This window comes from Prionailurus bengalensis, chromosome B4, assembly GCF_016509475.1.
Source record: "Prionailurus bengalensis isolate Pbe53 chromosome B4, Fcat_Pben_1.1_paternal_pri, whole genome shotgun sequence".
Classification (NCBI taxonomy): domain Eukaryota; kingdom Metazoa; phylum Chordata; class Mammalia; order Carnivora; family Felidae; genus Prionailurus; species Prionailurus bengalensis.
The window spans coordinates 127267175-127293255 of record NC_057358.1 but is presented as its reverse complement, the minus strand read 5'-3'; the positions used below and the strand labels follow the sequence as shown (position 1 = coordinate 127293255).

Genomic DNA, 26081 nt, shown 5'->3' with positions numbered 1-26081 from the left:
CCCCGAGTGGCTGAGGAGCCGGAAACGCGCCTCGGAGGGTGCGGCCCTGAGGAGTCGGCGGGCTGGGCCGGGCCGGGCCGGGCGGGAAACGTTAGGCCAGCGGCCCCCGGGGCGCGGGGGTCGAGCGGGCGGGGAGGGCCCGAGGCAAGCTCTGCCCGGATGAGGAACAAAGCGGTGGGGCAGGCGCGCGCGCCCCCCGCGCGGCCGGCAGGTGGGCTGCGCGCGGGCCCGGCCGGGGCTGGGCGAGGGCGGCTGGGCCTGCGGGCCTCACGCCGGCGGGCGGGCGAGTCAGTCGGCCGCCCCTGGGAGGCGGTGTCCGAAGCGCCCGGGCGCGCCGGTGGCGAGGGGACGGGGACTGCATCCACTCCGTTTTGGTGACCGCCCTTTCCCCTCTCCTCCCTCCCACCCCCCCCAGGTTGGGCAGCCCCCCTCCCGAAGCTTCTGGAGGAAAAGCCCCGGGTGTCCCCCGGCATGCCCCATCTCGCGGCGGGGTGCGCGGCCGCCGGCCCTCGGGAGAAGTTGGGCGGCCCCGGGCGGCCGCGGGGCCGAGGGGCCGCGTTTGTGCAGCGGTTGTAAGCAAGATGCGGTAGCACGTGACCCTGGAACGCAAACCCTGATGCCGGTTCCCCGCCGCGCGTGTGTTCTTTTCTCTGACACTTGGCCCCAAGCAGATGCATCACAGGTGAGTGATGGGCCCTGTGTTGGTGACATCTTTGGGAAGCGTTTGGCAAATCAGAGTTCAGAGTGCCTTTCTTTGGTTTTGGTGCCACGGGGGAGGTTACAGGTGCGATTTGCAAATGGATTTATGTCCCAAAGGAGACCAGAAATCCAGAAACCAGAGTTGGGTTGAATCCAGCCTCATGCAACCAAATTTACTCCAAATGCGAATCGTTCTAGATAGCCACACGTTGATTTTTGGCTCATTCACCCCTTTTCCCCGTGCCTTTGAGTTATTTGAGCGTTTAATATCTTGATCTGGATTCCAGAGTGTATTTTTAGCTTAACACCATGCTTCACCTTGAATTTTGCTGGTTACCCTGTGGCTCAGATGGTAATGTGGGGGAATTAAGTTCTTAGTTTTGCAGGTTTCATGCAAATATTTCAGGTACTTGATGATACCATGGCAGTACAGAGCGGTGCCAGATAGAGTTACATTTGGCTGTTGTTTTGGGACCCTTTCATAGGCTGTATGTTTAGGATGAGGAAGACGAATTCACTGAAGTTGCTGAACCTGTCCATGCCTTTTGCAAAGTGGGTGCATTTCAGTTAGCTTTTTATATGTCATTCTAAGAAAAAGTTGTAAGATTAGCAAGTGGCAAATGTGGTTTATTCTGTAAGTCAGTTAGAAACACACACATACAAACTGCAGAAGTGTGAAGGAAATTATTTTACAGGAATGAGTAGGGAAGAAGAGAGAGCTTGGTATCTTGATTTTTAGCTCTTCTTCCAAGCTTGCTTCCTAGAAACCCGTATGAGAAAGGTAGGTAGAATAGAATTGCACTTTAGAATGAGAGTCTTTGAATCTTATTGTAAATTCCCTTCATCTGCTTGCTTTCCGTGGGATATTTGTTACCTTTGGTTTATGGCTGCTGAGGTCATCACATTTCAGTGACTCACGACAAAGCAGAAATCTGCTGAGCCTCACGCTAAACTCTGGTTTGAACTGGTTTGAGAAGAAGGCCTAGGAGTCAACCCAGAAACACCATTTTGATTTTTATCTGGAGATTAGGTACACAGATTAAATTCAGGAATTTTTAGACTGAGATTTGAAGCTATAGACTTTTAGCTTACTTAAAAAAAATATTGTAGCCATTTGTTATAGGTTATTGGTCTGGTGGTTGTAGAGTTTTAATTATATTTATAGCTGTAAGAAATTACAGGAAAAGTCCATTTTAAACAAACTCACCTAGAAACTTTCAGAATTATAGGTAGCTGTTGTTTCTTTAGGCTATAGGATTTTTTTTGCATTCTTTTATAGCATAATTAAATACTTGCACTGTTATTAATGTGTTGTCCTTGATGCACCTCATTTATCCTATGCTTCTAGTTGCCTTTCTTTTTTTTTTAAATTTTTTTTTTTTTCAACGTTTATTTATCTTTGGCACAGAGAGAGACAGAGTCTAGTTGCCTTTCTAGTAAGGATGAAGATGCATTGCTTTATCCAGATCACATATTTCAAAATTTTTTTTTTTTATTAAAAAAAATTTTTTTTTAACGTTTATTTATTTTTGAGACAGAGAGAGACAGAGCATGAACAGGGGAGGAGCAGAGAGAGAGGGAGACACAGAATCTGAAGCCGGCTCCAGGCTCTGAGCTGTCAGCACAGAGCCTGATGCGGGGCTCGAGCTCTCAAACCACGAGATCATGACCTGAGCCGAAGTCGGACGCTTAACCGACTGAGCCACCCAGGTGCCCCTCATTATTAATAATTTAATTCAGACCCAGTATCACTATAACTCCTGTAAAAAGAATTAGTAAAAATTCTTTTGAGTGAATTAAACCAAACCATCTACAAAAGTCTGGTTTGAAGTAATAGGCCATTTGGAGAAAATACTGTGAAAGAAAAAGCTTGGGTATTTAAAAAAACAAAAACAAACTCTTATTGCCATGTGCTCTAAGGATTGTGCTTTGCTTCAGGTAGTGTGCGTAGGGTTTGAAACAAAGCACACCTGAGTTAAATCATGTTTTTGCTTTGTGACGTTGACTGAGTTAGCGTCTCTGAATCCCAGAGTTTTTATGGTTAGAAAGAATATGACATTCGCTGTCTGAGAGCTGTGAGCATAAAAATGAATTAGTAGTTGGTCCGCTCTCATTTCCCTATCCTGATTGCCTCAGGTTGTACAGTACCTTAAAACGGAATCACTGAGGTCAGATTTTGCCTAACTTGTGTGTGCTCTTTCCTAGGATGAATGAAATGAACCTGAGCCCAGTGGGGATGGAGCAGCTGACTTCATCCTCTGTGAGCAATGCCTTGCCAGGCTCAGGGAGTCACCTAGGGTTGGCTGCCTCACCCACTCACAATGCCATCCCTGCCCCAGGTGAGTGGGAAGGGAGAGCGACTGGATTTGAACACTTAATTGTATTATCAGTTCTAAATGGAGCCTGCAGGGGGTCAAAGCCCCTTTCCGAGTGTGAAGGGGAAGCCAGGCAGGTGTGAACAGCCGTTCCACGAGTGGCGGCATAATGGAAGGAATGTTTTTGTGGAGTCCTGGAGTTCTAGTGGACAGGAGTGGCAGCTTTTTCTGATTAGTCCTCTTGTGGGGTGGGTGGCCTGTTACCTAGAGCTGTAATTTGCTTGGCATTTTTTCTAGGATTACCCATTCATCTGGTTCACTCCCTTGGCGCTCTGTCCCTGGGTTAATAGAAGAGGATGAAAGTTACTCTATTAAGTATTCTCAGCAAATAGGAGGAATTGAGCTTTATTTTCTATTACATCCAAAACCGGGAACAACCACAAATGCATGAGGCTGAGAATTATAAGAGGAGATGCCAGAGACGGAGCTCCCAGGTAGGGCTCCCCGGGAGCCTCAGTATCCAGAGAGGAGTTGTACAGAAAAAGCTCCCATTTTCTCTGTCACTGTACATTTAAAACCTTTCTATCTGCTTTATTTTCTTTTTTCTACTGAAATAGAAAAGAGATAAGCTGTTCGTTCTTACAGTGGTAAGCTAGTGGTCGTTAAAGATTTGTGACATCGTAATGGACTTTATCGAAATAAGAATTAGTGTTTAGGGTATTTTTTTCCCTAGAATTTATTTAATGTTTTTAAAATTTATTTTAGAGAGAAACAGAATGCAAGTGGGGAAGGGGCAGAGAGAGAGAGGAAGACACAGAATCGGAAGCAGGTTTCAGGCTCTGAGCTATTAGCACAGAGCCTGACATGGGGCTCGAACTCACAAACCGTGAGATCATGACCTGAGCTGAAGATGGATGCTTAATCGATTGATCCACCCAGGCACCCCTAAGGATATTTTAAATCTATAAGTTGTTTAAATAGTTCTCTGTAGGGAATTACCTGCTTAATTACTACTGTGCAGCAGTTAAATAAATTCATCTGAACTAGGGTCTCCACATTCCTTTCAGTGTCCACAAAAGAAATTAAACAATTTATTAGTGAGTTCATTTGATTATCTCTTAGGCATTCCTTTTAGTGAACACTCTCGTTAAGGAGGAAAAGCCTATTAAAAAATATTGCCATGGGCAAACATAAATCACTGCTCAAGTTGGTCAGTATTCATTATTATACTTAGGTACAGTAAGAGTCGTTTCCACACCTTGCAGATATAATCCAAGGTAGATACAATCTAAAGTTTGAATTTTTTTAAATCATGAAATACAGCAAATGTACAAAAGACTATATTTGTACAGTTTTGCACTTCCAAGTAGAAGCATATCTAAGAAATTTTATTTAAAGTTTTAAGTCTATTTATTTTGAAAGAGAGCACGTATGCACACACAAGTGGGGGAGGGACAGAGAGAGAGAGAGAGAGGGAGAGAGAGAATGCCAAACAGGCTCCATGCTGTCAGTGCAGAGCCTGATGTGGGGCTTGATCTCACAACCTGTGAGATCATGACCTGAGCCAAAATTAAGAGTTGGATGCTTAACTGACTGAGCCACCCAGGCACCCCTCTAAGAATTTCCTTTTTAATTTTTTTAATGTGTATTTATTTTGAGAGAGAGACATAATGTGAGCAGGCAAGGGGTAGAGAGGGAGACACAGAATCCGAAGTAGGTTCCAGGCTCTTAGCTATCAGCACAGAGCCTGACTTGGGGCTCGAACTCATGAACTGTGAGATCATGACCTGAGCCTAGTCAGACGCTTAACGAACTGAGCCACCCAGGTGCCCCGGCTAAGAATTTTTAAACAGTAAAACATTCTCACCATATAAAATGGTAAATATAAATAATGAGGTTAAAAAAAGTCTGTAGGGGTGCCTGGGTGGCTGAGTTGGTTAAGTGTCCAGCTTCAGCTCAGGTCATGATTTCACACTCTGTGAGTTAGAGCCCCGTGTTGGGCTCTGTGCTGACGGCTCAGAGCCTGGAGCCTGCTTTGGATTCTGTGTCTCCCTCTCTCGCTGCCCCTCCCCTGCTCATGCTCTGTCTCTCTCTCAAAAATAAATAAAAACATTAAAAAAAAATTAAAAATCTGTAATATCATTACTCAAAGGCTACTCCTGTGAGCTTTGGTATTTTTTCTCATTTTTATCTCTGTATGATTTGTTCTTTTAAATTTTATTTAAACTAGGTTTTTAATTGTAATTAAATGTTTTAATACTTAAAGGCAATACAGACAACTGGAGGATCAAGTTGGCCATTTTAAAACTAACTTGAGAACTAACTTTAGGGCCTGTTTGTGGATATTTGCACAACACTTCCTGTCTGGGGATATAAAGGGCTTTTAGGTGAGATTTTTCCCCATTTGCAGAAACTTTCTTGAGTTTAGCTAGTGATTATTGAGAGAATTTTTAAGTACTTAACTTTCTTTTAATTGAGAAAAAAAACTTTTTTGTAGGCCTGCCAGTGGCAATTCCAAACCTGGGTCCCTCCCTGAGCTCTCTGCCTTCTGCTTTGTCTCTGATGCTCCCAATGGGTATTGGGGATCGAGGGGTGATGTGTGGGTTACCCGAAAGAAACTACACCCTACCTCCACCACCTTACCCCCACCTGGAGAGCAGTTACTTCAGAACCATTCTACCTGGTAAGTATTATAGTTATTTGGGAAATTTGAAGAAAGAATAGAGCCTCCTATTAACTTCACTTCTTGAAGACTTGAATAACCCGATTTTCTGTTTGTCAGTATTAGATATTAATCTCTAGGTGGGGAAAAAAATCTTTATATGTTTTTGTACTTTTCCTTTTAGCGTATACAGATCACACATTATTAATATGGCAGTTTGACTAAGCATAATTTCTTTTTTTTTTTTTAATTTTTTTCTTAACGTTTATTTATTTTTTGAGACAGAGAAAGAGTATGAATGGGGGAGGGTCAGAGAGAGAGGGAGACACAGAATCCGAAGCAGGCTCCTTCGGCTCCCCCGACGCGGGGCTCGAATCCATAAGCCGCAAAATAATGACCTGAGCCGGAGTCGGACGCTTAGTCAACTGAGCCACCCAGGCGCCCCAGACTAAGCATGATTTCTTAATGACAGATGAACAGTTTTTTTCCTTTCTCCTCCAGTGTTTCCTTGATTTAATTTTCATAATTTTGCAGTTGTAATTCCTGTCAACCACACGTCCTGCTAGTGTCACTATTTATTATAAATTAAGGTTTACTGGTTTTAAGTTTATTGACTTCTTATTCTCAGTGTATGTTTCAGAAAATTTAGCAAATGGGGAGAAGAACCACCAATAGTCCTATCATCCATCTTCTTGGTGTACTTTCTTCCTGTCTTTTATTTTGGTGTATAGATTTTTACTGTTTTTCATAACTAAGACTGTACTTTCTATATGGTTGTGTGTCCTTTTTTCCACTTAATATTTTCCTGTGTTTTTACATAGTTATTTTTCCTAACTTCTGCATGGTTTTGGTAATTATTCTTTTTAATGCTGCATTACAATCTACTGAATGGATATTCCATCGTTTGTTATTATATTAATCTTTATTGTTGGACAGTTTGATTTTTTTCCAGGTTCTTATTACTATTATAGGAATGTCTTTGTGTATAATATTTATGAAATGCATTTAGTGAAGATTACCATTAAGTGGAATTTCTTGTGCAAGAGCCTATGAAAGTGTTTTTGGGGTTCATATGTTCTTGCACATGAGTATATGTATTAAGTATGTATGTACTTGTATATATTTGATTTTATATATATATCTAAAAGTATATGTATACTTTTATATATTAAGATATATATACTTTCCAAAGAGGTTTTAGTAATTTACATTCCCACTGGCAGTGCAGCAAGTACCATTTGACCACATCCTTACAAGCATGAGTGTTTAAATGTTTCTTTCGGTTTTAATAAAGCAGATACAATTGTGACTTATTTTGAATAGACCGTAATGTGTTATGATAGTTTAATAACTTAAAACTTAGTTGTATTTAATTACATTTTATTAAATTAATTAACATTTTCATGTGGAAGATCTGCTTTTAAATCCTTTTACCTTTTAACTATAATAGAGGAAATTTCAGTATCTTAGGTTTCAGGAATTCCAACTATATATATATTAAAGGTGTCATTTAAATGCTCAATTTCCAGTGACTTCAAAGGAACATAGTTAATTTTTTTTTTTTTTTTACGATTTCTGAGTTTCACAGGGAAAACTGAATTATGGTATATGAATGTTGCTATTTATAAGGTATATATCAGTTAAACCAAATAGGTAGGAGATTATTTTATGGCCTATTTATGTTGCTATTTTTAAAGTTTTTTTTTTTTTTTTTTAAGTTTTTATTTATTTTGAGAGCCAGAGCAAGCATGAGTTGGGGAGGGGCAGAGAGAAAGAGGGAGACAGAGAGAATCCCAAGCAGGCCCTGCTCTTCAGTGTAGAGCCCCAACACAGGGCTGGAACTCATGAACCATGAGGTCATGACCTGAGCTGAAATCAGGAGTCAGATGCTTAACCAACTAAGCCATTCAGGCACTCCTATGTTGCTATTTTTATAAAGCATATATGTTAATTAAACCAAAGAAGTAGATAAGAGATTAATTTAGTTACATTTTTAAGGAAAGTAGCTTCTAAGATTTGGAATGCCTTATATTTAACAATGTACTAAAAAGTCTCTAAAATCTCATCTTCTTCTTTTTTCAGGCATTTTATCTTATTTAGCCGACAGACCACCACCTCAGTATATCCACCCTAACTCTATAAATGTTGATGGTAATACAGCATTATCTATCGCCAATAACGCTTCAGCTCTAGATCCCTATCAGTCCAATGGAAATGTTGGATTAGAACCAGGCATTGTTTCAATAGACTCTCGCTCTGTGAACACACATGGTGCCCAAAGTCTTCATCCCAGTGATGGCCATGAGGTGGCCTTGGACACAACAATCACTATGGAGAACGTCTCTAGGGTTACCAGCCCAATCTCTACAGATGGAATGGCAGAAGAGCTTACAATGGACGGAGTTGCAGGCGAGCATGCCCAAATCCCAAATGGCTCCAGAAGTCATGAACCTCTGTCTGTAGATTCTGTGAGCAACAACCTTGCAGCAGACACTGTAGGACATGGTGGTGTGATACCCATTCATGGGAATGGCCTGGAGCTCCCTGTGGTCATGGAGACAGACCACATTGCAAGTCGGGTCAACGGGATGTCTGACAGTGCCCTCAGTGACTCCATCCACACCGTGGCCATGAGCACCAACTCTGTAAGCGTGGCACTCTCTACCTCACACAACCTCGCCTCCTTAGAATCTGTTTCCCTCCATGAAGTTGGCCTAAGCCTAGAACCTGTGGCTGTCTCCTCCATCACCCAGGAGGTTGCTATGGGGACAGGTCATGTAGATGTATCTTCAGACAGTCTTTCTTTTGTACCACCTTCACTGCAAATGGAAGACTCCAATTCAAACAAGGAAAATATGGCAACCTTGTTTACAATTTGTGAGTGTGCTTAGCCTTTTTCTTTTGGAAATATTGGTAGAAAGGGCTATCATCTTCTAACAGATTTAATCACAAAGTCAGGTGTTGATTAAGGGAGTATAGAAAGTAATAGACTTTGGAATATTTCTTTGTGCATTGTCCATTATGTTAATGGCTTTTTCTTAAGTAAGTCAGATGACATACAGTCATTTTGTTGGTTCTTACAGTATCCTGAAGTAATGAAACCATAGTCATTTCCTTCTGTATTTTACAGATACTCTCAGCCCCGTAATCAAGATCTATCCCTGTGTTTCAAAAATAGAGTTAATTATAGAACTGTAGTGAGGTGTTCTCTGAGGTATTCTGTGTGTCAGGTTGTGTGCTTTTTCAACATAAGATTTATTAGATCACATGTACTTCTTTATCCCTATGGAAATAGTAGGTAAATACAAATGCAAATTTTATTTTTGCTCAGATTGCGTATAAATTACTGTAGTTGGGCATGTAAAAGTTCTTTTTATGGGTCAAGAATAACAAAAAGCAATAGAAAAACTGTTGGTTTGTTGCTGTCATTACATGCGTCATTCATGCAGGAAACATGTTGAGTGCTTAGTATATGCCGGCCTCTGTGCCAGACACGGGGTAGAAAGCAGTCTGCAGCAGAGGACAGCTGCCTTTAACGAGCTTATAATCTGATGGGAAGCGTGGGCAAGTAAAGGGGCTGTCGAGATATGGTATGATAAGTGGGAAGGTGGGGTTAAGTGCCAGGTCTAAAGGAGCCTGAGGTGGGCATCTAACAACGCCATGGAAGCAATAGGGAAGACTTATCAGGGGACACTGTGTATGTGTTAGCACAGACTCAAAGGACATCAAAGGTGTTGGCAGCAGAGGATCAGGAAGAACAGCATCCCAGACAGGAGTTGCCACCCATAAGTGCCTAGAACTAAGAGAATGTTCCATGGTTCAGAATTGCTGAAGCATAAAATGGGGGTGATGAGAAAGAAGTAGGAGCCAGAACACAAAGGGTTTTCTAAGACCAGTCAAGGATCTGAAGGAGTGAGGTCTGGGATGGGGGTTCTGCTGCAAGGTGAGGGCTAGTTTGTTAGAGGCAAGTAGCAGGTAAAGGAGATGATGCCATAATTTAAGTGAAAGGTGATTTTCTAACCTAAAATAGAAGGATTGATGGTGAGGAAAAGTGGGGTATATTTACAGAAGTTGGGAGAGAAGGGTTAAGGAGATACCCCTGGTTTCTGGCAGGAGACTAGGGGGTAGTGGTACCACTCCTTAGGATAATGAATGGCGGAGGAGGACTGTTGTTTTTTATTGTAGTTTTCTATTTTTTGTTTGTTTTTTTGAGGAGTGATGGTGAGTCTGGTTTCAGACCTGTTGATTTTAGTGTCTGTAAGATACCCAGTAGAGGTGTTTAGTGAGAATTTTAATCTGGAACACAGAGATCTGTCTGCAGATATTTAGGGATCCTCAGCATTAGGACGTTAATCACAGCCATGGAAGTGGAGTGAAATTAGCTCCTAGTGTGAGTATGGCATATAAGAGGGTTAGGGATTTTAAGATGCGATGGCAGAGGAAGAGCTTCCAAAGTAGATTGAACAGGAGGGTCAGAAAAGTAGGACAGAGCTTCTGGTGCCTCAGAAGCCAAGCAGTGAGGAGGACTTTTATGTTAACCTTTTAAAGTCTGAAATTTATAATTTTGAAAAAATTTAGGAATGTAGTAGGCTCATTAACTTAGCAGAAGTTAAGAGGTGGCCTAAATAAGCCTATTGATCCTTTTTTATATGGGTATGCAGAACCTCTTGCTCCTATGTGTTTTTTTTTTTAAATTCACATATACATTTTAAATTGTACAATTTAGTGGCTTTTAGTATATTGACAAGGTTGTGGAACCAGCACCACTATCTTATTCCAAAACAATTTTATCATCCCAGATACCCCACTAGCAGTCACTCATCATTCCTTCCCTTCTAACCCCTCCTCCCCTCCTCCTTTCCCTGCCATCATTCTCAGGCATCCATTAATCTTTCTATAGATTCACCTATTCTGGACACTTCATATAGTGGTAGCATACAACCTGTGGCTTTCCTTGTCTTGCTTCTTTCCCTTAGCATAATGTCCTGGCTCGTCCATGTAGCATGGATCAGTACCCCATTCCTCTTTATGGTTGAGTACTACTCCATTGTGTGGTGATAACCACATTTTGTTTATCTACCTTTCATTCTCGAACATTTAGTTTCTACTTTTGACTATTAAGAATAATGCTGCTATGAATATGCATATGCAAGTTTTTGTATGAACATGTTTTTAAGTCTCTTAGATATATGTTTAAGAGTAGAATTGCTTTGGGATGCCCGGGTGGCTCAGTCAGTTAAGCGTCCGACTTTGGCTCAGGTCATGATCTCATGGCTTGTGAGTTCGAGCCCCTCATCAGGCTCTGTGCTGACAGCTCAGAGCCTGGAGCCTCTTCAGATTCTGTGTCTTTCTTTCTCTCTACCCCCCCCCCCCCCCAACACTCTGTCTCTCTCTGTCTCTCAAAAATAAATAAACATTAAAAAAAAAAAAAAGGTAGAATTGCTTTATGTTTAACTTTCTGAGAAATTGCCAGACTGTTTTCTGAAGTAGTTGCACCATTTTCAGTTCTCAACATCAGTGTATGAGTGTTCTAATTTCTCCACATCTTTTAAACACTTTCTGTTATAGCCATCTTAGTGGCTGTGAGGTGGCATGTCATTGTGGATTAGATTTGCATTTCCCCAGTGACAACAATGTTGGACCTCTGTCTGTTCTTATTTGCCATTTGTGTATTTTCAGAGAAGCCTTTAAGCATTTTTCTGGTATGAAATCTGATCTCATTTGGAGTTTTAACATGGATTCTTCAGTGCATTGGAGAATCAGTTCTCACCAACTGTAGGGCATCTTTAATATTCAAGGAATTTTTAGTCAAGTAGTAGTTGAAGTAAGATATTATCTCTGCTTTGCCTAAATATGAAAACTTTGATATTTTATGTCATATAAATGGAAATGTGTAATGATTGCTTAGGAGAAAGACACTTTGATGGCTGTGGTTTTAAGGTTTATGTATTCCAACTATTTGTGGACGAATTCGGAAAGTTTGAACATAATCATTGACAAAAAGGGGTCATGTATGCTCTTCCTTAACAGAAATAAAAAAGCAGAAGATTTACAGAGAATGACACTTGTTGTAAAAGTGAAGTTACAGTAAGCATAGAGATCAGTATATAAAGGCAGCACCCTTTCTGACAATGCAAAAAAGAAAGACAGTATGAACAGTAAGAAATTAAGAATTTTAAGCAAACATGTCTGCAAGAATCTGATTCTACCTATCGTCCCAAAGAGCATTTTTTGCCCCCCGCCTTTTTTGAAAAAGAATCTGTTATAAAAACCTGGTTGACCAATTTGTTGATAGTGAAAGAAAAGTGAACAGTGGTGCCGCTGTCTCTGACTCTGTTGACCTGTATTGTCCTCTCCATTTTAGCCTTGCATGACAGCATTTCAACTCACTGTCCTCATATAGTTGGGTAGAGTTGGAATCTTGGGACTTTAGATATCATATGTAAAGGTATCTACCTAATGTAAGGAATAATGTAATTCATTTTTGAAGTAATCTAGTGTAATCTACTTTTACTAGTGTAAAAAGTAATCTACTTTTCAATCAGTCTCTTATGGACTGAATAGTAAAATTGTCCTGTGGGATTAAAAAAAAAAATTCAGATCCTGTCAGAGAGAGATCTAAGACTGGGATATGTATTTTAGTGTAAGAAAGTGATTGTTTGATCAGAATATTTTTATTAGAACTTTGCTTTTTATTGGTTATGTTTTAGTAATTAGCATTTAAATTAAAAAGCAGGTGGCAGTTTAGGCTGCTCGAACTAACCCCGTTTGTGTCTTTCAAATTTCCCATCCATAGGGTGCACGCTCTGTGACCGAGCCTATCCCTCAGACTGCCCTGATCACGGACCAGTGACTTTTGTTCCTGACACTCCAATAGAGAGCAGGGCGAGGCTTTCTCTCCCAAAGCAGCTTGTTCTTCGCCAGTCAGTTGTCGGAGCAGAAGTTGGTAAGAACCTTGGAACTCTCAAAGCCCATCAGTTCTCTTCTTTCTCTGTAGTGTAGAGTTATAAAAGTGGATAGGTGTAATTTCATCATTATTTGGTTGATCAAAAGTTAATTTATGGCTTAAGCATTATTCTTTTAGGAACATTTGTGTAGTAATAGCAATAAATCAAGTTGAAACTTTATTGAGAAAATTCCCCTTTCTTAGAATCAAAATTGAATAAAGGAGAAACTCTTGGCCTGAGTCTGAAGACTTTGATTCTTGGCTGTATCATCCTCTAACAATTATGACAAAACACTCCTCGAAACTTAAGTTTCTTCTCTAAGACATGGAAAATTCACCACTGATAACCTTTTGTCACAAAAAAAAGATCAAGTGTTTTTAAATTTCCTAATACTCCTTAGGAGAAAGGAATAAGAAGTGTAGACTGCCAGAGTTTGGTTACCCATATTTGAATTTAAAATGGTTTCTAAATTACTGTGCCTTTTCTTTGAAAATACCGAACTAGGTTCATTATTTTTCAGCTGTAGTTTGGGTATGAGTCAGTTGAAAGCATTAAAAAGCTTAGATAATACAGAGCAGTGCTTTAAGCACAGATGATTTCATAAGTTTGACTTACAGTAATTGGTCTATGTTTTTATCATCAAGTAATGTTCTCTAGTCATTTGGGAAGGACTTGTTTTGGTTCCTTGTGTATAAAACTGGGTTTAGGAATTTCTGATAGTGGTTCTTACTCTGCATATTTCTTCTGAGTTCCCTTTAATCTGTTGATTATATTTTCCATATTTATAGGATAGAACCCATAAAACTTAGCTACCTCACAGGAGTGCTGGAGTATCAGTTAGTTCTGGTTCACTGAGGATAAGATTCTTTACGTGAGCTAAGCTACTCTCTCTTGTATAACCTATTAGATGTTTAAATCATTGACTGGGTAGTTGGTGTCTTTCCCCTGCTAGGTGTATGGACTGGAGAAACCATTCCTGTGCGGACTTGCTTTGGGCCTCTCATTGGCCAGCAGAGTCACTCCATGGAAGTAGCAGAATGGACAGACAAGGCGGTTAACCATATATGGAAGGTCAGCGTTCATGAAGTTCTTCTGTGACTTTTGGATGTTTTTATTACAGTGATGTAGTTAAAAGTGTAAAAGCAGTAGAAGTGACGTAGTAAAAGTCAAAATTGGGCAAGACTCATACGGTGCCATTCACCTGTCAGTCATTTGTTTAATATTATGTCCTTTTTGTTCTTTATAACCAAATTATAATATTTAGCAAAATACCAGCTATTGAATTTAGAAGATAAACTGTTTTTAGTCTTTCTTTTGTTAGATAATCCAGTAATTCTTCATTCTAATTACTTGTGGCAGCTGAGGCCATGGACTTTGTTTATATGATGAAAGTCTTATTTTGTAATCAACGAAAACATTTCTCAAATAGCTTGAGAAACAGTTCTGGGATTGGAAGCTGAGACCATTTCTCTAGTTTTCTAATGGGAGGGGCTGGAAATGCAGGGTTTTGACATAAATAGCTATTCCTGTAACATGTTTGTAGAGATTCACTTGTAGTCAATAGATTGGGAATGATGCCTGCAGAATTGGAGTGAGAGGAAGGTTGGTCTTGTGATCAGTGGAAAGGTATGGTGTTGCTGGCACTGGGGACTTGAATTTTGGTTTCCAGAAAGAACACAGAAGAACGCTAGGTCCAGTGGAAAAAGAATGAGAAGAGATGGTTCTCTGACCTTTTTGTCCATTCAGTGATCCACCTCCACCATATGGTAGGTGATGAAGACAAGTAGACTGTTTCTGTGTTTTCCAGTCAAGCCAAAATGTGAATAATCAAGAGCCGGGTCATTCTGTACCTTGAGCACTGTCAGTCTCTGATGATATTTATGACGTTGCTGGAAACGGGGGACTAGTGGAATGACAAACGTGTGAGAAGGCAACCATGGATTTCCACACTGACTATGAAAGCTGAGATCTACTGCAGAGTAAATGTGATTATTGCTAGCCTAAGTTTAATAGCGCTTTGTATTGTCTGTTAGTTCATTTGATATGTATGTTTACCTTCTGTTGACAGATATACCACAATGGTGTCCTAGAATTCTGTATCATTACAACTGATGAAAATGAATGTAATTGGATGATGTTTGTGCGCAAAGCCAGGTAAGAGTAGTCTGGATGAAGAAATAGTTACGATTTGAATGTTTTTCAGTAGGAAGCTTTGCATAAAATAGGGAAGAGTCAGGGTCCAGATTATACTGCTGTCTGAACATATGTTAAGGCCTAAGGCTTTTTACCTTCTTTCCTCCAGTAGTTGCTGATTAATGGCAATTGTAAGTCAAAACACAAGAAACTATCCTTTTTTAAACTAGTTTATTTAAACAATAAAGAATGATACAGTTATCATTGAATTTGCAAGTACGTACCTTCTCTTTATATCCACTATTAATCAACCCTCAGGCTGTTGTAGTTCTTGTTCAGTTCTCTATCTCTGTGTCTTTGTCATATGCTCTTAATATTTCATTTTATTAACTTTTCTTGTGAAAGACTCTCTAGTGTTTCTGACTATAAAGGGCAATTAGCTGATGTACACAAGTATGAATTTTGTTTCTATATGAGTCCCTCCTAATCACTAGGGTAGGGAATTGGAAAAATAACCTAAAGAAAATAGTTATGTCTAAGTATTCATGTAGAGTTTTGTTCTAGGGATATGATGTGTTTAGCATATATTTCAAAATTGATATGCTTGATCTATTAAATGTGACAACTTAGGAACCGGGAAGAACAGAATTTGGTGGCTTATCCCCATGATGGAAAAATCTATTTCTGCACTTCACAAGATATCCCTCCTGAAAATGAACTGCTTTTTTATTACAGCCGGGATTATGCTCAGCAGATTGGTAAGTTACGATAAGACTTATTTCTCCTGAAGCTAGCATGGTAAAAACACCAAGGACCAGAAGTAGTTTTGGTAATGGTTTACATGTTAGGTGAACCAAATTATATACGTTCGTATATATAAAAGTAGGATATTACCCTGTGTTAGAAGTGTTGAAATCTGTGAGGTTCTTCATAAACTGAATGTTACTGATTAAGCAGTATTCATATGAAAGGAACTGTTGCGTTAGGATTTTGATTTGGGGTATTTGAAGTTCCTGAGGCTGCTTTTTGAGCCGGTACCATTGTAATTTAAATTCATAAAAAACAGACAGTCTCCTTTAATGGATTTAATCTTCATAGTCTTTTACTTTGCCCTGTGTCATGACGACAAGTTTAAAAGTTTGTACTACCAAAAAAATTTTTTTAATTTTTGTTTATTTATTTATTAAAAAAAATTTTTTTTTTCAACGTTTATTTATTTTTGGGACAGACAGAGACAGAGCATGAACAGGTGAGGGGCAGAGAGAGAGGGAGACACAGAATCGGAAACAGGCTCCAGGCTCTGAGCCATCAGCCCAGAGGCTGACGCGGGGCTCGAACTCACGGACCGCGAGATCGTGACCTGGCTGAAGTCGGACGCTTAACCGACTGCGCCACCCAGGCGCCCCGATGTTTGTTTATTTTTGAGAGAGACAGAGTGTGATTGGGGGAGAGGACAAGAGAGAGGGAGACACAGAATCTGAAGGCTCCAGGCTCTGAGCTGTCAGCACAGAGCACGACATGAGGCTTGAACTCATGAGCTGCATGATCATGACCTGAGCCGAAGTCAGATGTTTAACACACAGCACACTGAGCCACCCAGACGCCCCACTAAAAAAATTTTTTTAACAAAAAAAAATTTTTTGCCTGGGAAAGATGTATTACAATCCAGTGTTACCAAGTGCTTCCTTTGTGTCTGGCATGCTCTGTGAGATGCTGGGAGTATTGAAGAAGACATTTTAGTTTTACAGGTAATGGGCAAGGTGGAAATTTTTGTAGAACGGAGAATGCAAGCAACATTATTAATACCCAGAATGAGTTTTAAAATTTAACTACGAGAAGACATTGAGTAATTTTTTTTTTTTTTGAAGGTGTTCCTGAACACCCAGATGTGCACCTCTGTAACTGTGGCAAGGAGTGCAATTCCTATACAGAGTTCAAAGCTCACCTTACCAGCCACATCCATAACCATCTTCATAGCCAGGGCCACAGCAGCAGCCATGGACCAAGCCACAGCAAAGAGAGGAAGTGGAAGTGCTCCATGTGCCCCCAGGCTTTTATCTCTCCTTCCAAACTTCACGTCCACTTTATGGGTCACATGGGTATGAAGCCCCACAAGTGTGATTTCTGTAGCAAGGCTTTTAGTGATCCTAGCAACCTGCGGACCCACCTCAAGATACATACAGGTACGTTATATTGGACCATCAAAATGGAATTTCACGACAATTAGAAATTGCGGTAGTAAAGAAATTGCAACAAGATAGTCTTGCGGGTATAGAATTGAGATATTAGAGAATGAATCCAGCTGGCTGTCAGCAGGACTTCATTGGGTGATAAATCTGGGTGGAATAATTGTGCTTCCTCAGAGAGTGTTACCTCCAGTTATTACAGTGTTCCCCATTCCAGGTCCCCCCTCCCCACCCCATAGTGTGAAGGTGACTGGGAAAATGTACTGAATTAGAAAGGTGATCCATGTTTGGACTTTTTTTTAAGTTTATTTATTTTTGAGAGAGAAAGAGCATACTCGTTCACAAGCAGGGAAGGACAGAGAGAGAGGGGGAGACCCAGAATCCAAAGCAGGCTCCAGGCTCCAAGCTGTTAGCACAGAGCTCAACCTCACCAACTATGAGATCATGACCTAAGCCGAAGTCACTTAACCGACTGAGTCACCCAGGTGCCCCTGCGTTTGGACGTTAAAGCAAAGGGAATTCTAAGGAAACACTCTGAGCCTTCATGAGAGCTCACTCCTAGACACCAGCCAGAACCAGTTTCTCTCCTGTGAATATTGCTCAGTAAATACTGCCAAATTCTATTTTTTGAGGTTCCGTTTTCTAAATTCCATGTAAACCAACCCCTTTGTTTTAACACTTTTTAAAATACATACTACAAAATATCTGATGAAGTTTTAGTTTTCTTGTCTGAGTCATTGGTTCTCCAAATCTTTGAAAGTAAAATTCTTTCTTGTCCTTTGCATTAAGACTGAGTAGTCATAACAGAGACTGTATGGCCCACAAAGCTTAAGATACAGACTAGACTTTAGAAAAAGTTTGCCATCCCCTGACTTAGAGTAATCTTATTTCTGCATTCTTAGTATTTTATTTCATCCCTGGTTTATGAGGTCATATGTTTAAAAAATGGAAAACTATAAATTTAGGTTGTAAAAGTATGTTTGTCGACAGGTGCTAGAATTTATGAGGTTTTTTAAACATAGTTGAGTTAGGTTGGTCTCTAGGCTTATAAGTAGTTTTTTTTTTTTTTTCAGATTTTATATCCCGTGTCAGCTATAAACAGTAAAAAATTATTTATATACATCCAGGTAAGTGGTCCTAGAAGGAGGTCAGATTTATTAGCTTCCCTGGCTTTAGTCACAGAATATAAGTTCATATTCTCTGACTGGTTCTTGGTAGACAGCCCTAGAAAGTGATGTTCCAGTTACCAGTCAGTTCTTTCATTTCTGCCTCTGCCACATGCCCATACATGTGCCTGTTCATCTTGGGAGTGCTAATGATTGTGTTAGTCACAGTGTGGCAATTTGGGTTCATGTGCAGGTCAAAAGAACTACAGATGTACTTTGTGTGACAAGTCTTTCACCCAAAAGGCTCACCTTGAGTCCCACATGGTTATCCACACGGGCGAGAAGAATCTCAAGTGTGATTACTGCGACAAGTTGTTCATGCGGAGGCAGGACCTCAAGCAACACGTACTCATCCACACACAGTAAGTCCTCCAACAGCCAACACGCCCCTGGGGTGGTGAACTCGAGTGCTCGCTCGCACTGACCCGTTGTGTGCCTCCTGGCTTGGCACCCTGGTAGCCACTGATTGTGTCCACACAGCCAAGCAAAGGTTGGAAACCTAAGTTTTTGGTTTCATCCTGGAAGGTTTTACTTGTTTGCTTTATTTTTCTTATTTTTCACTTCTCTGTATTTGCTTTTTTCCAACACATAGTCTGATTTGATTTAACAAATATTTAAGTATCTCCTTGATGTCCAGCATTATGCCAACTGGTGAATATACAGAGATGAAAGACACAGACCTTGTCTTTAAAGAGCTCGAAGTCCGGTAAGAGAAGCAGAACAGTACAGCACTACCATACCATGCTGCAGTCAGAGTAAGCATCAGATCCTGAGAGGCTGTGGAAGAGGGTCACCGACCCGGCCAGGGTGTCTGGGAGAGCCTCCTGGTAGTCTGAGCTAAGTATTAAAGAAGATTAAGTTAGAATTATTTAGGGAGGCAGAGAAGGATAAAGGATGGGAATAGTATTCTAGACAGAGGAAAGGCATATTTAGAAATACATGTACGAGAAGGACTGTGGAATGCAAGTGGTTCTTTACAGTTAGAGCACAGTGTGCGTGTGAGAACAATGGAGAGAGAGGCGGCAGTAAAGTCAGGAGCCTTTTATCCAACTAGGAAAATTAAATTTCATTCTGGAGGTAATGGGGAGCCACTGAAGGATTTTACCTCCCCATGTCACAGGCACCATTCTGTGCCATGTGTGTGTTTTAATTATGGTAAAAACACATAAAATTTACTGTCTTAACCACTTTTACGTGTACGGTTCAGTAATGTTAAGTGTATTCACACTCTTATACAAGTGTTGAAGGACTTTGAGGAAAAATGTCAAGGTGAGATATTCCATTTTATAAAGGATTGAAGGAGAAGGTCAAATATTAGGAGACTCTTTAAGAATTCATTGCATGAGGGGCACCTTGGTGGCTCAGTTGGTTAAGCATCCAACCTCGGCTCAGGTCATGATCTCATGGTTCATGGGTTCAAGCCCCATGTCTGGCTCTCTGCTGACAGTGCAGAGCCTGGAGCCTGCTTCAGATTCTGTGTATGTCTCCCCAGCCACCCCCCTCACTGCCCCTCCACTCCTTATGTGCGCACACACGCGCTGTGTCTCTCTCTCTCAAAAATAAACATTAAAAAAAAAAAAAAAAAAGAATTTATTGCATGAGAGGCACCTGGGTGGCTCAGTTGGTTAATCGTCCAAGTCTTGGTTTCAGCTCAGGTCGTGATCTCACAGTTGTGAGATTGAGCCCCATATCAGGCTCTGTGCTGATAGCACGGAGCCTGTTTGGGATTCTCTCTCTCCCTCTGCCCCTCCCTTGCTCCCACTCACTTGCTCTCTCAAAATAAATAAACTTAAAAATTTTTTTTTAAAAATTACATGAATCCAAGTGTAATTAAATGTCTGGGCTTTGTTAGTTACAGTATTGGTAAAGAGAAGAGAACAGATTTTGTGATCCTGAGCTTTTAGTAAGTGTCAGAAGAAGGAGAAAATATTAGCTTATATTATGGGAGGTACTATTTAGAAAGTTATGTTCAATGGAAACTTGATATTCTGATAAGGCTTAGTAAAGATACTAGCTCTTTTGTCTGATTTCTAGTCAAATGCCGCCTGAGACACTAAAACAAGGAGTCTAGGTCTACATTTATAATGCTCAAAATGACTTTTTAAAACAAAGTCTTCATGAAATAGTTTCATTATTAGTGTGAATTTTGGAAATTAGACACACTAATTATCAAATACTGTATAGAATATACATATTAGCACTGAAAGAGATCTCTGGCGTCATTTAATCCAGCTGCTTATGTTAGTCAGCTTGAGCTGCCATAACAAAATACCTTCTGGAGACTGGAAACCCAAGATCAGGGTGCCAGCATGGTTGGGTTCTGATGAGAGCCTTTTTCCTAGCTTGCAGATAGCTAACTTCCTGCTCTGTCCTCACATTGAGGAGAGAGCAAGCGAGCTCTGGTCTGTTTGCCTTTTCATGTGACACTTACCCATCATGGGGGTCCCATCCTCGTGACCTCATCTAAATTTAATTGCCTCTCATAAGCCTCATCTCCAAATACCATAACATTGTGGTTTATGTCTATAACATGAATTTCTTGGGGGGTGGGGCACACAGACATTCAACCTGTAACACTGTTCATAATAATCACTTAGAAAATGTGAAAACCAGTTGGTGCCAGGACCCTACCTCCAGGGATTCTAATTTAGTTGGTTAGGGGGAGAGGCCTGGACTTTATTTTTTAAAAGCTCCCCAAGTGACTCTGATGTCCAGCCAGGGTTGAGAGCTACTGAGTTCATCCAAATGCTCCACTTGTTTCCACAGTGTTTCTGACAAGCGGTTAAATAGTTTCTTCTTGAATACCATACAACTGATATACTTTGAGGGAAAGTTTTGCTTGAATCAATTTATATCAGCCTCCATTCATGCTACATCTGTCTTCTGGAATGATACCCGTAAATTTAATATGTCTTTTAATTCACAGACTTTCATACTTGGGATTGCTGTCATGTTCCCTTTAAGCCCTCTTTTCATCAGCCTTCATGCCTCTAATTTCTGCAACTTTCCCTCATCACCTGGTTTCAAATTTGGTACCCAGAAATGAACATTAATAAAGTGGAGTTATTTTCTTCATTGACCTTGACCTTCTCTTCTTTCACGTGATGCCTGAATTTGCACTTGCTTTTTCTGTAGCCATTTCACAGCATAATGCAATATGTAAAGTATTTTTTTATGTTTATTTATAATTTTTTTTAAACATTTATTTTTTCAGAGACAGAGTATGAGTGGGGAAGGGGCAGAAAAAGAGGGAGTCACAGATTCCAAAGCAGACTGCAGGTTCTGAGCTGTCAGCACAGCTCCTTTCCTATGGAGGTCATTGGTAAAATTTTCAGATGTTTGTATTTTTACCTTTAGACATTTCAAAATGGATATAGTACTATTAGAATGCATTTTATCTTCTTAGAAGAAAACCCGGCTACAGCCCTAAAGCCAAATGCAGGAGGAGTTCCCTCCCACAGTGTGAGGAGAGTGTGAGGCACATAGCAGAGACTGACTTTGCCTGTCCTTTCAGAAAGAGGAACTTGAGAACAGGAGCAGGGACACTTACTCCCTAGGCCATCTTCTTAGTCCCATTGGTTTTTGGATATCAGCTTTAAGATTTATATCTCCAACCTTCTGTATCTAACCAGTCACCATCTCTGAATTTTGGATGTCCACCAAAGCAGCTCAAAGCTGGTGTGTTCAAAACTCAGCTCTTAATACTACCTCCACAAACTTGATTTTCCCCCAGTGTTCACCAGCTCGGTACATGGTACCACCATTCATCCTAGTGGCTCAAGTCCGACACCTTGGAGCCATCTTTAACTCAGTCTTCCATTCTTCATTCAGCTTTACCCAGTCCAGACCACCAGCCTCTTTTGTATGGACCATTTCAGTAGTCTTCCAGCCACCCTTTCTGCTCCTGCTCTCTCCTTATGCATTCCCTAACACAGTTACCCAGGCGCACACACACATAAAAACACTGTATTCTGTCATAGCAGCCACAGTGATCCATTTATTTAGCTTATTTTTATTTTTTTTAAGTTTATTTATTTTGAGAGAGAGAAAGTGTGAGTTGGCGGCGGGGGCGGGGGGGGGGGGGGGGGGGGGGTAGAGAATATCCCAAGCAGACTCCTCGTTGCCAGCCAGCACAGAGCCTGATGCGGGTTTCAAACCCACAAAGTTGGTTTGAAGTCAGATGCTTAACCGACTGAGCCCCCCAGGCGCCCTTGGAATGATCCATTTAAAACACAAGTCAGACTGTTAACGTTCTTTGCTCATTAATTCTCCATCGTTCCCATCATACTTGGGTTAGAAGGTTTTTACCATAGTCTGGAAGTCCTTCATGGTGTGGTAGTGCCGTGTCTCCCACTTCATCTTCATTACTTTTCTCCTCATATTCTGCAGTAGCCACATTGCCTTCCCTTTGAAGACACTTCAGCATAGCATACTAAACACACTTCAGTCTCGGGGACTTTGCACTGAACTGTTTGTGCCTAGACATCCCCCCACCCTAGACATCTCCCTGTCTTTCTGTCTCATTTCAGGTTTTGCTCAAAAATGTTGTCATCTCAGAATAGCCTTTCTTGACTATCTCTTATCTAAAATAGAACTCCATTGCTCTTACCTGGTTTCATTTTTTCATAGTACTTTTTACTGTTTGGTATCATGTTTCTTATTTTTGTTTATGGTATAACTCCTCTATTAGAACATAAACTCCTTGAGGGGTGCCTGGCTCAATCAGTTAAGTGTTAGAATTCAGCTCAGGTCATGAGCTCATGGTTCGTGAATTTGAGCCCCACATTGAGCTCTCTGCTGTCAGCACAGAGCCTGCTTTGGGTCCTCTGTCCCCCTGTCTCTCTGCCCGTCCTCCACTAGTTCTCTCTGTCTCTCAAAATAAATAAATAAACTTCAAAAATTTTTAAAGAAAAGAAAAAAAACCATAAACTCCTTGAAGGCAGGGACTTCGTTTTCCATATCCTGTAGCTACACAGAATCCCTCTGTGCCCTCTCCTGCTGGGAGAAGGTGGTAGAAATGCTAACGGGCTCAGGCTTCAGAACTTCTCACTGCACCCTACCTCTTCAAGGGTCTTAACCTTCTTTTACCTGTTTTGTATACTGAGCCTTTGTTAAGCCTTGTTCAACTAGATTTTTAAAATTCCAGGTTTTCATGATCTCTGTTTTTTCTCTCTCAAATGTCTAAGCCAAGATTACTCAAACCTTGATACAACTGACAGTTTGAGCTGGGTAATTTTTGTTGAATGGGATACAATTAACACCACAGTGAGATCCCATTATGTATTGGCCAGGTGGCACAAATGTTCAAATTTGAATCTTCCAGCTGTTGAGAATGTGGGGCAACAGGAGCTCTCAAGTGGCTGTTGATGGACATGTATATTCGTACTACCACATTGGAGGGGCACCAGGCTGGCTCCGTCGGTAGAGCATGCAACTCTTGCTCTACAACAGTAAGAGTTGTAAGTTCAAGCCCCATGTTGGATGTAGAGATTATTTAAAAATAAATTATTACTTTTTTTTTTTTCTTTTTTTGAGGGAGAGCTTGTGAGAGTTTGTGCACACACACTTGAACAGGGAATAGGCAGGGGGGAGACAGAGAACCTTAAATAGGCTCCTCTCCCAGTGCCTAGAGCGATGTGGGGCTTGATCTCATGAGCATCATGAGATCATGATCTGAGCTGAAATGAAGAGTTGGATGCTTAACCAACTGAGCCATCCAGATGCCCCTAAAAATAAAATCTTAAAAAAACAAACAAAAACAACCCACCACAGTGGAGAAGAGTTTAGCATTATTCAGTAAAGCTAAGGATGTACATATCCCTTCATCTAACTCTAGCGCCCTGAGTACATGCCCTAGAGAAACTCGTGCATATGCAGAACAACATGCGAGTATAAAAATATTCCTAGTACTGTTGCCTGTGATAATTGGAAAGCACCCAAACATCCATAAACAGTGGACAAATCCAGTACCACAGAGAAGTTGTGGTATATTTGTAAGTAGCGCACAGCAGTGGAAAGGAGCAAAGTACTCGTTCTCACAGCAACTTGAATGCATTTCATGAACATTAAACACGAAGGAGACACACACAGGCAGGCAGAATCCATCTCTGCTGTTTAAACTATACAAATGTTTTATGACTCTGCTGTTTGCTATGAAAAAAAGCCTGATTTCCAGAAGAGTAGAGCTCCTCTAACAAAGACGTGAGGTTGTGCAGAATAATTGTGTGCCTCGGTTGTCGTGTGTAACCCCAAGTCAAAGGTTTTTCCTTGTGTTCCTCTTAGAGAGCGCCAGATCAAGTGTCCCAAGTGCGATAAGCTGTTCTTGAGAACAAATCATTTAAAGAAACATCTCAATTCTCACGAAGGAAAACGCGATTATGTCTGTGAAAAGTGTACAAAGGCTTATCTTACCAAATATCATCTCACCCGCCACCTGAAAACCTGCAAAGGTCCCACCTCCAGTTCATCAGCACAAGAGGAGGAAGAAGAGGATGACTCCGAGGAGGAAGAGCTAGCAGACTCTGTGGGGACAGAAGACTGTCGAATTAACAGTGCTGTGTATTCAGCAGATGAGTCTCTCTCGGCACATAAATAAAAGCCAACTATTTTGGATGGAAAATGCAAAAGGGAAAAACGTACAACTAGTTATCCACTACAGTGGTTTTTGTATAAAATGGTTTCTGATTTTTTTTCCAGCCGGCAGTCAAAGCAGACTGGGAATGGATAAAGCACTTAGAGAAGAGTATCCTAATGAAAACACTTTAGAACAGATTGGGAAAAGAGAGCAGGTAACCTATTTTTAAGTGATGTATGGGGAGGAAAGCGTCAGCTTTTGAAGTCTGTTCTTTATTTACATGGGATACTAGGTGGTGCATTTATACCTGAGTCAGAGCTGTCCTCTGCCCAGACCAATCAGATTTATTTTAGATTCTTCCATTGTTCCATTTTCCTCCCAGCCCCATGACTTGGTCCCTGCCTCACAGCCATCCTGATTGCTGATTGTGGTTCTGCTGTTTCGTTTTATGTAGACTATCGTGACTTAAGTCATCCCAGAGTGGATTGGAACACGGCAGTGTAAGCTTGTTACTTTGCAGCTAACAAGGTTAAAGCAACACCTGCCTTAATCTCTCTTGGCTTCTTGGGAATTTAGGGTAGACCTTGCTTCCCAAAATTTCAGCAGATGCCTAGAGAGGGCCGATTAAAAAGGACTAGCCACGCAGCAGGCAGTGGTGGAGAAAAGAAAAGGAGAGACATTTGGGCCACTGTCCAGAAAACTAGCTTTGGCGGAAGCCAGGTTGAGCCACCTGGTTATTATTCCTTAGAGATCCTTGTAGGTTCAGACATGTGTCTGTCTCCAGTAAAGCCTCTAGCCTCTAGACAAAGGGGACCCGGAGGTGTAGTGAGCCAAGTAATGCCTGCTGGATAATCTCCTGACAACAAGCACGTGTGGACTCAGCTGGCAAAGTGGTATCTTGGACCGTGGAAGGAATGAGGGAAAGATCCTTTATATCTGATTTATCCTATGAAAAAGAACAAGACACCATGAAAATGTTGCCAGCACGGAATGACAAATGATTCCAAACACATTGGGGCATTTGCAAGGTTAGACCTCAGCTGTCTGTGGTGAAGGATCTCCTCTGTTAAGCATGGCAGGGGCCAAAGGATTTTGAAGGTGTAGAAGGCTTAATGGTCACCACATGGGTGTGTTTCAGGGTCCCAGCTTAGTTAGCTCATCCCTCCGGTCCTTCACTTGGTCTCACATGCGTACCCTGTTTACACAGCAAGAGGCAGACACATCCCTGAGCTGACGGTTGCTAGAACGTGCGCCTGCTCTAAGGTGCAGCCTTGGGGCTGGAGCAGAGAGGGCTCTGGTAGGAAGGTTTTGCTGCTAATGTATTTATGGAATGAATGTATTTCATTCAAATCTGTATTCCTCTAGGAAGGATTAAAATAAAAGCCTTTTTTAAAATACA

At 41.0% G+C, this 26081-nt stretch overlaps 1 protein-coding gene across 3 annotated transcripts; it reads left to right on the top strand.

The window, feature by feature from the left end:
* PRDM4 (PR/SET domain 4) lies at positions 1-26081 on the top strand. 3 transcript variants are annotated; one of them, XM_043562441.1, is made up of 13 exons: positions 54-211; positions 416-682; positions 2905-3038; positions 5512-5697; positions 7759-8553; positions 12473-12622; positions 13576-13694; positions 14692-14777; positions 15387-15514; positions 16625-16939; positions 18302-18470; positions 18746-18863; positions 24391-24473. In XM_043562441.1, exons 2-12 carry the CDS (start codon positions 672-674, stop codon positions 18816-18818), a joined length of 2166 nt encoding a protein of 721 aa, XP_043418376.1. In that variant the 5' UTR covers positions 54-211; positions 416-671; the 3' UTR covers positions 18819-18863; positions 24391-24473. The 3 variants fall into 3 exon arrangements, with proteins under 3 accessions (XP_043418374.1, XP_043418375.1, XP_043418376.1); XM_043562439.1 differs by lacking the exons at positions 54-211; positions 18746-18863 and adding an exon at positions 1-38 and having other exon boundaries at positions 24391-26081; XM_043562440.1 differs by lacking the exon at positions 18746-18863 and having other exon boundaries at positions 15-211; positions 24391-26081.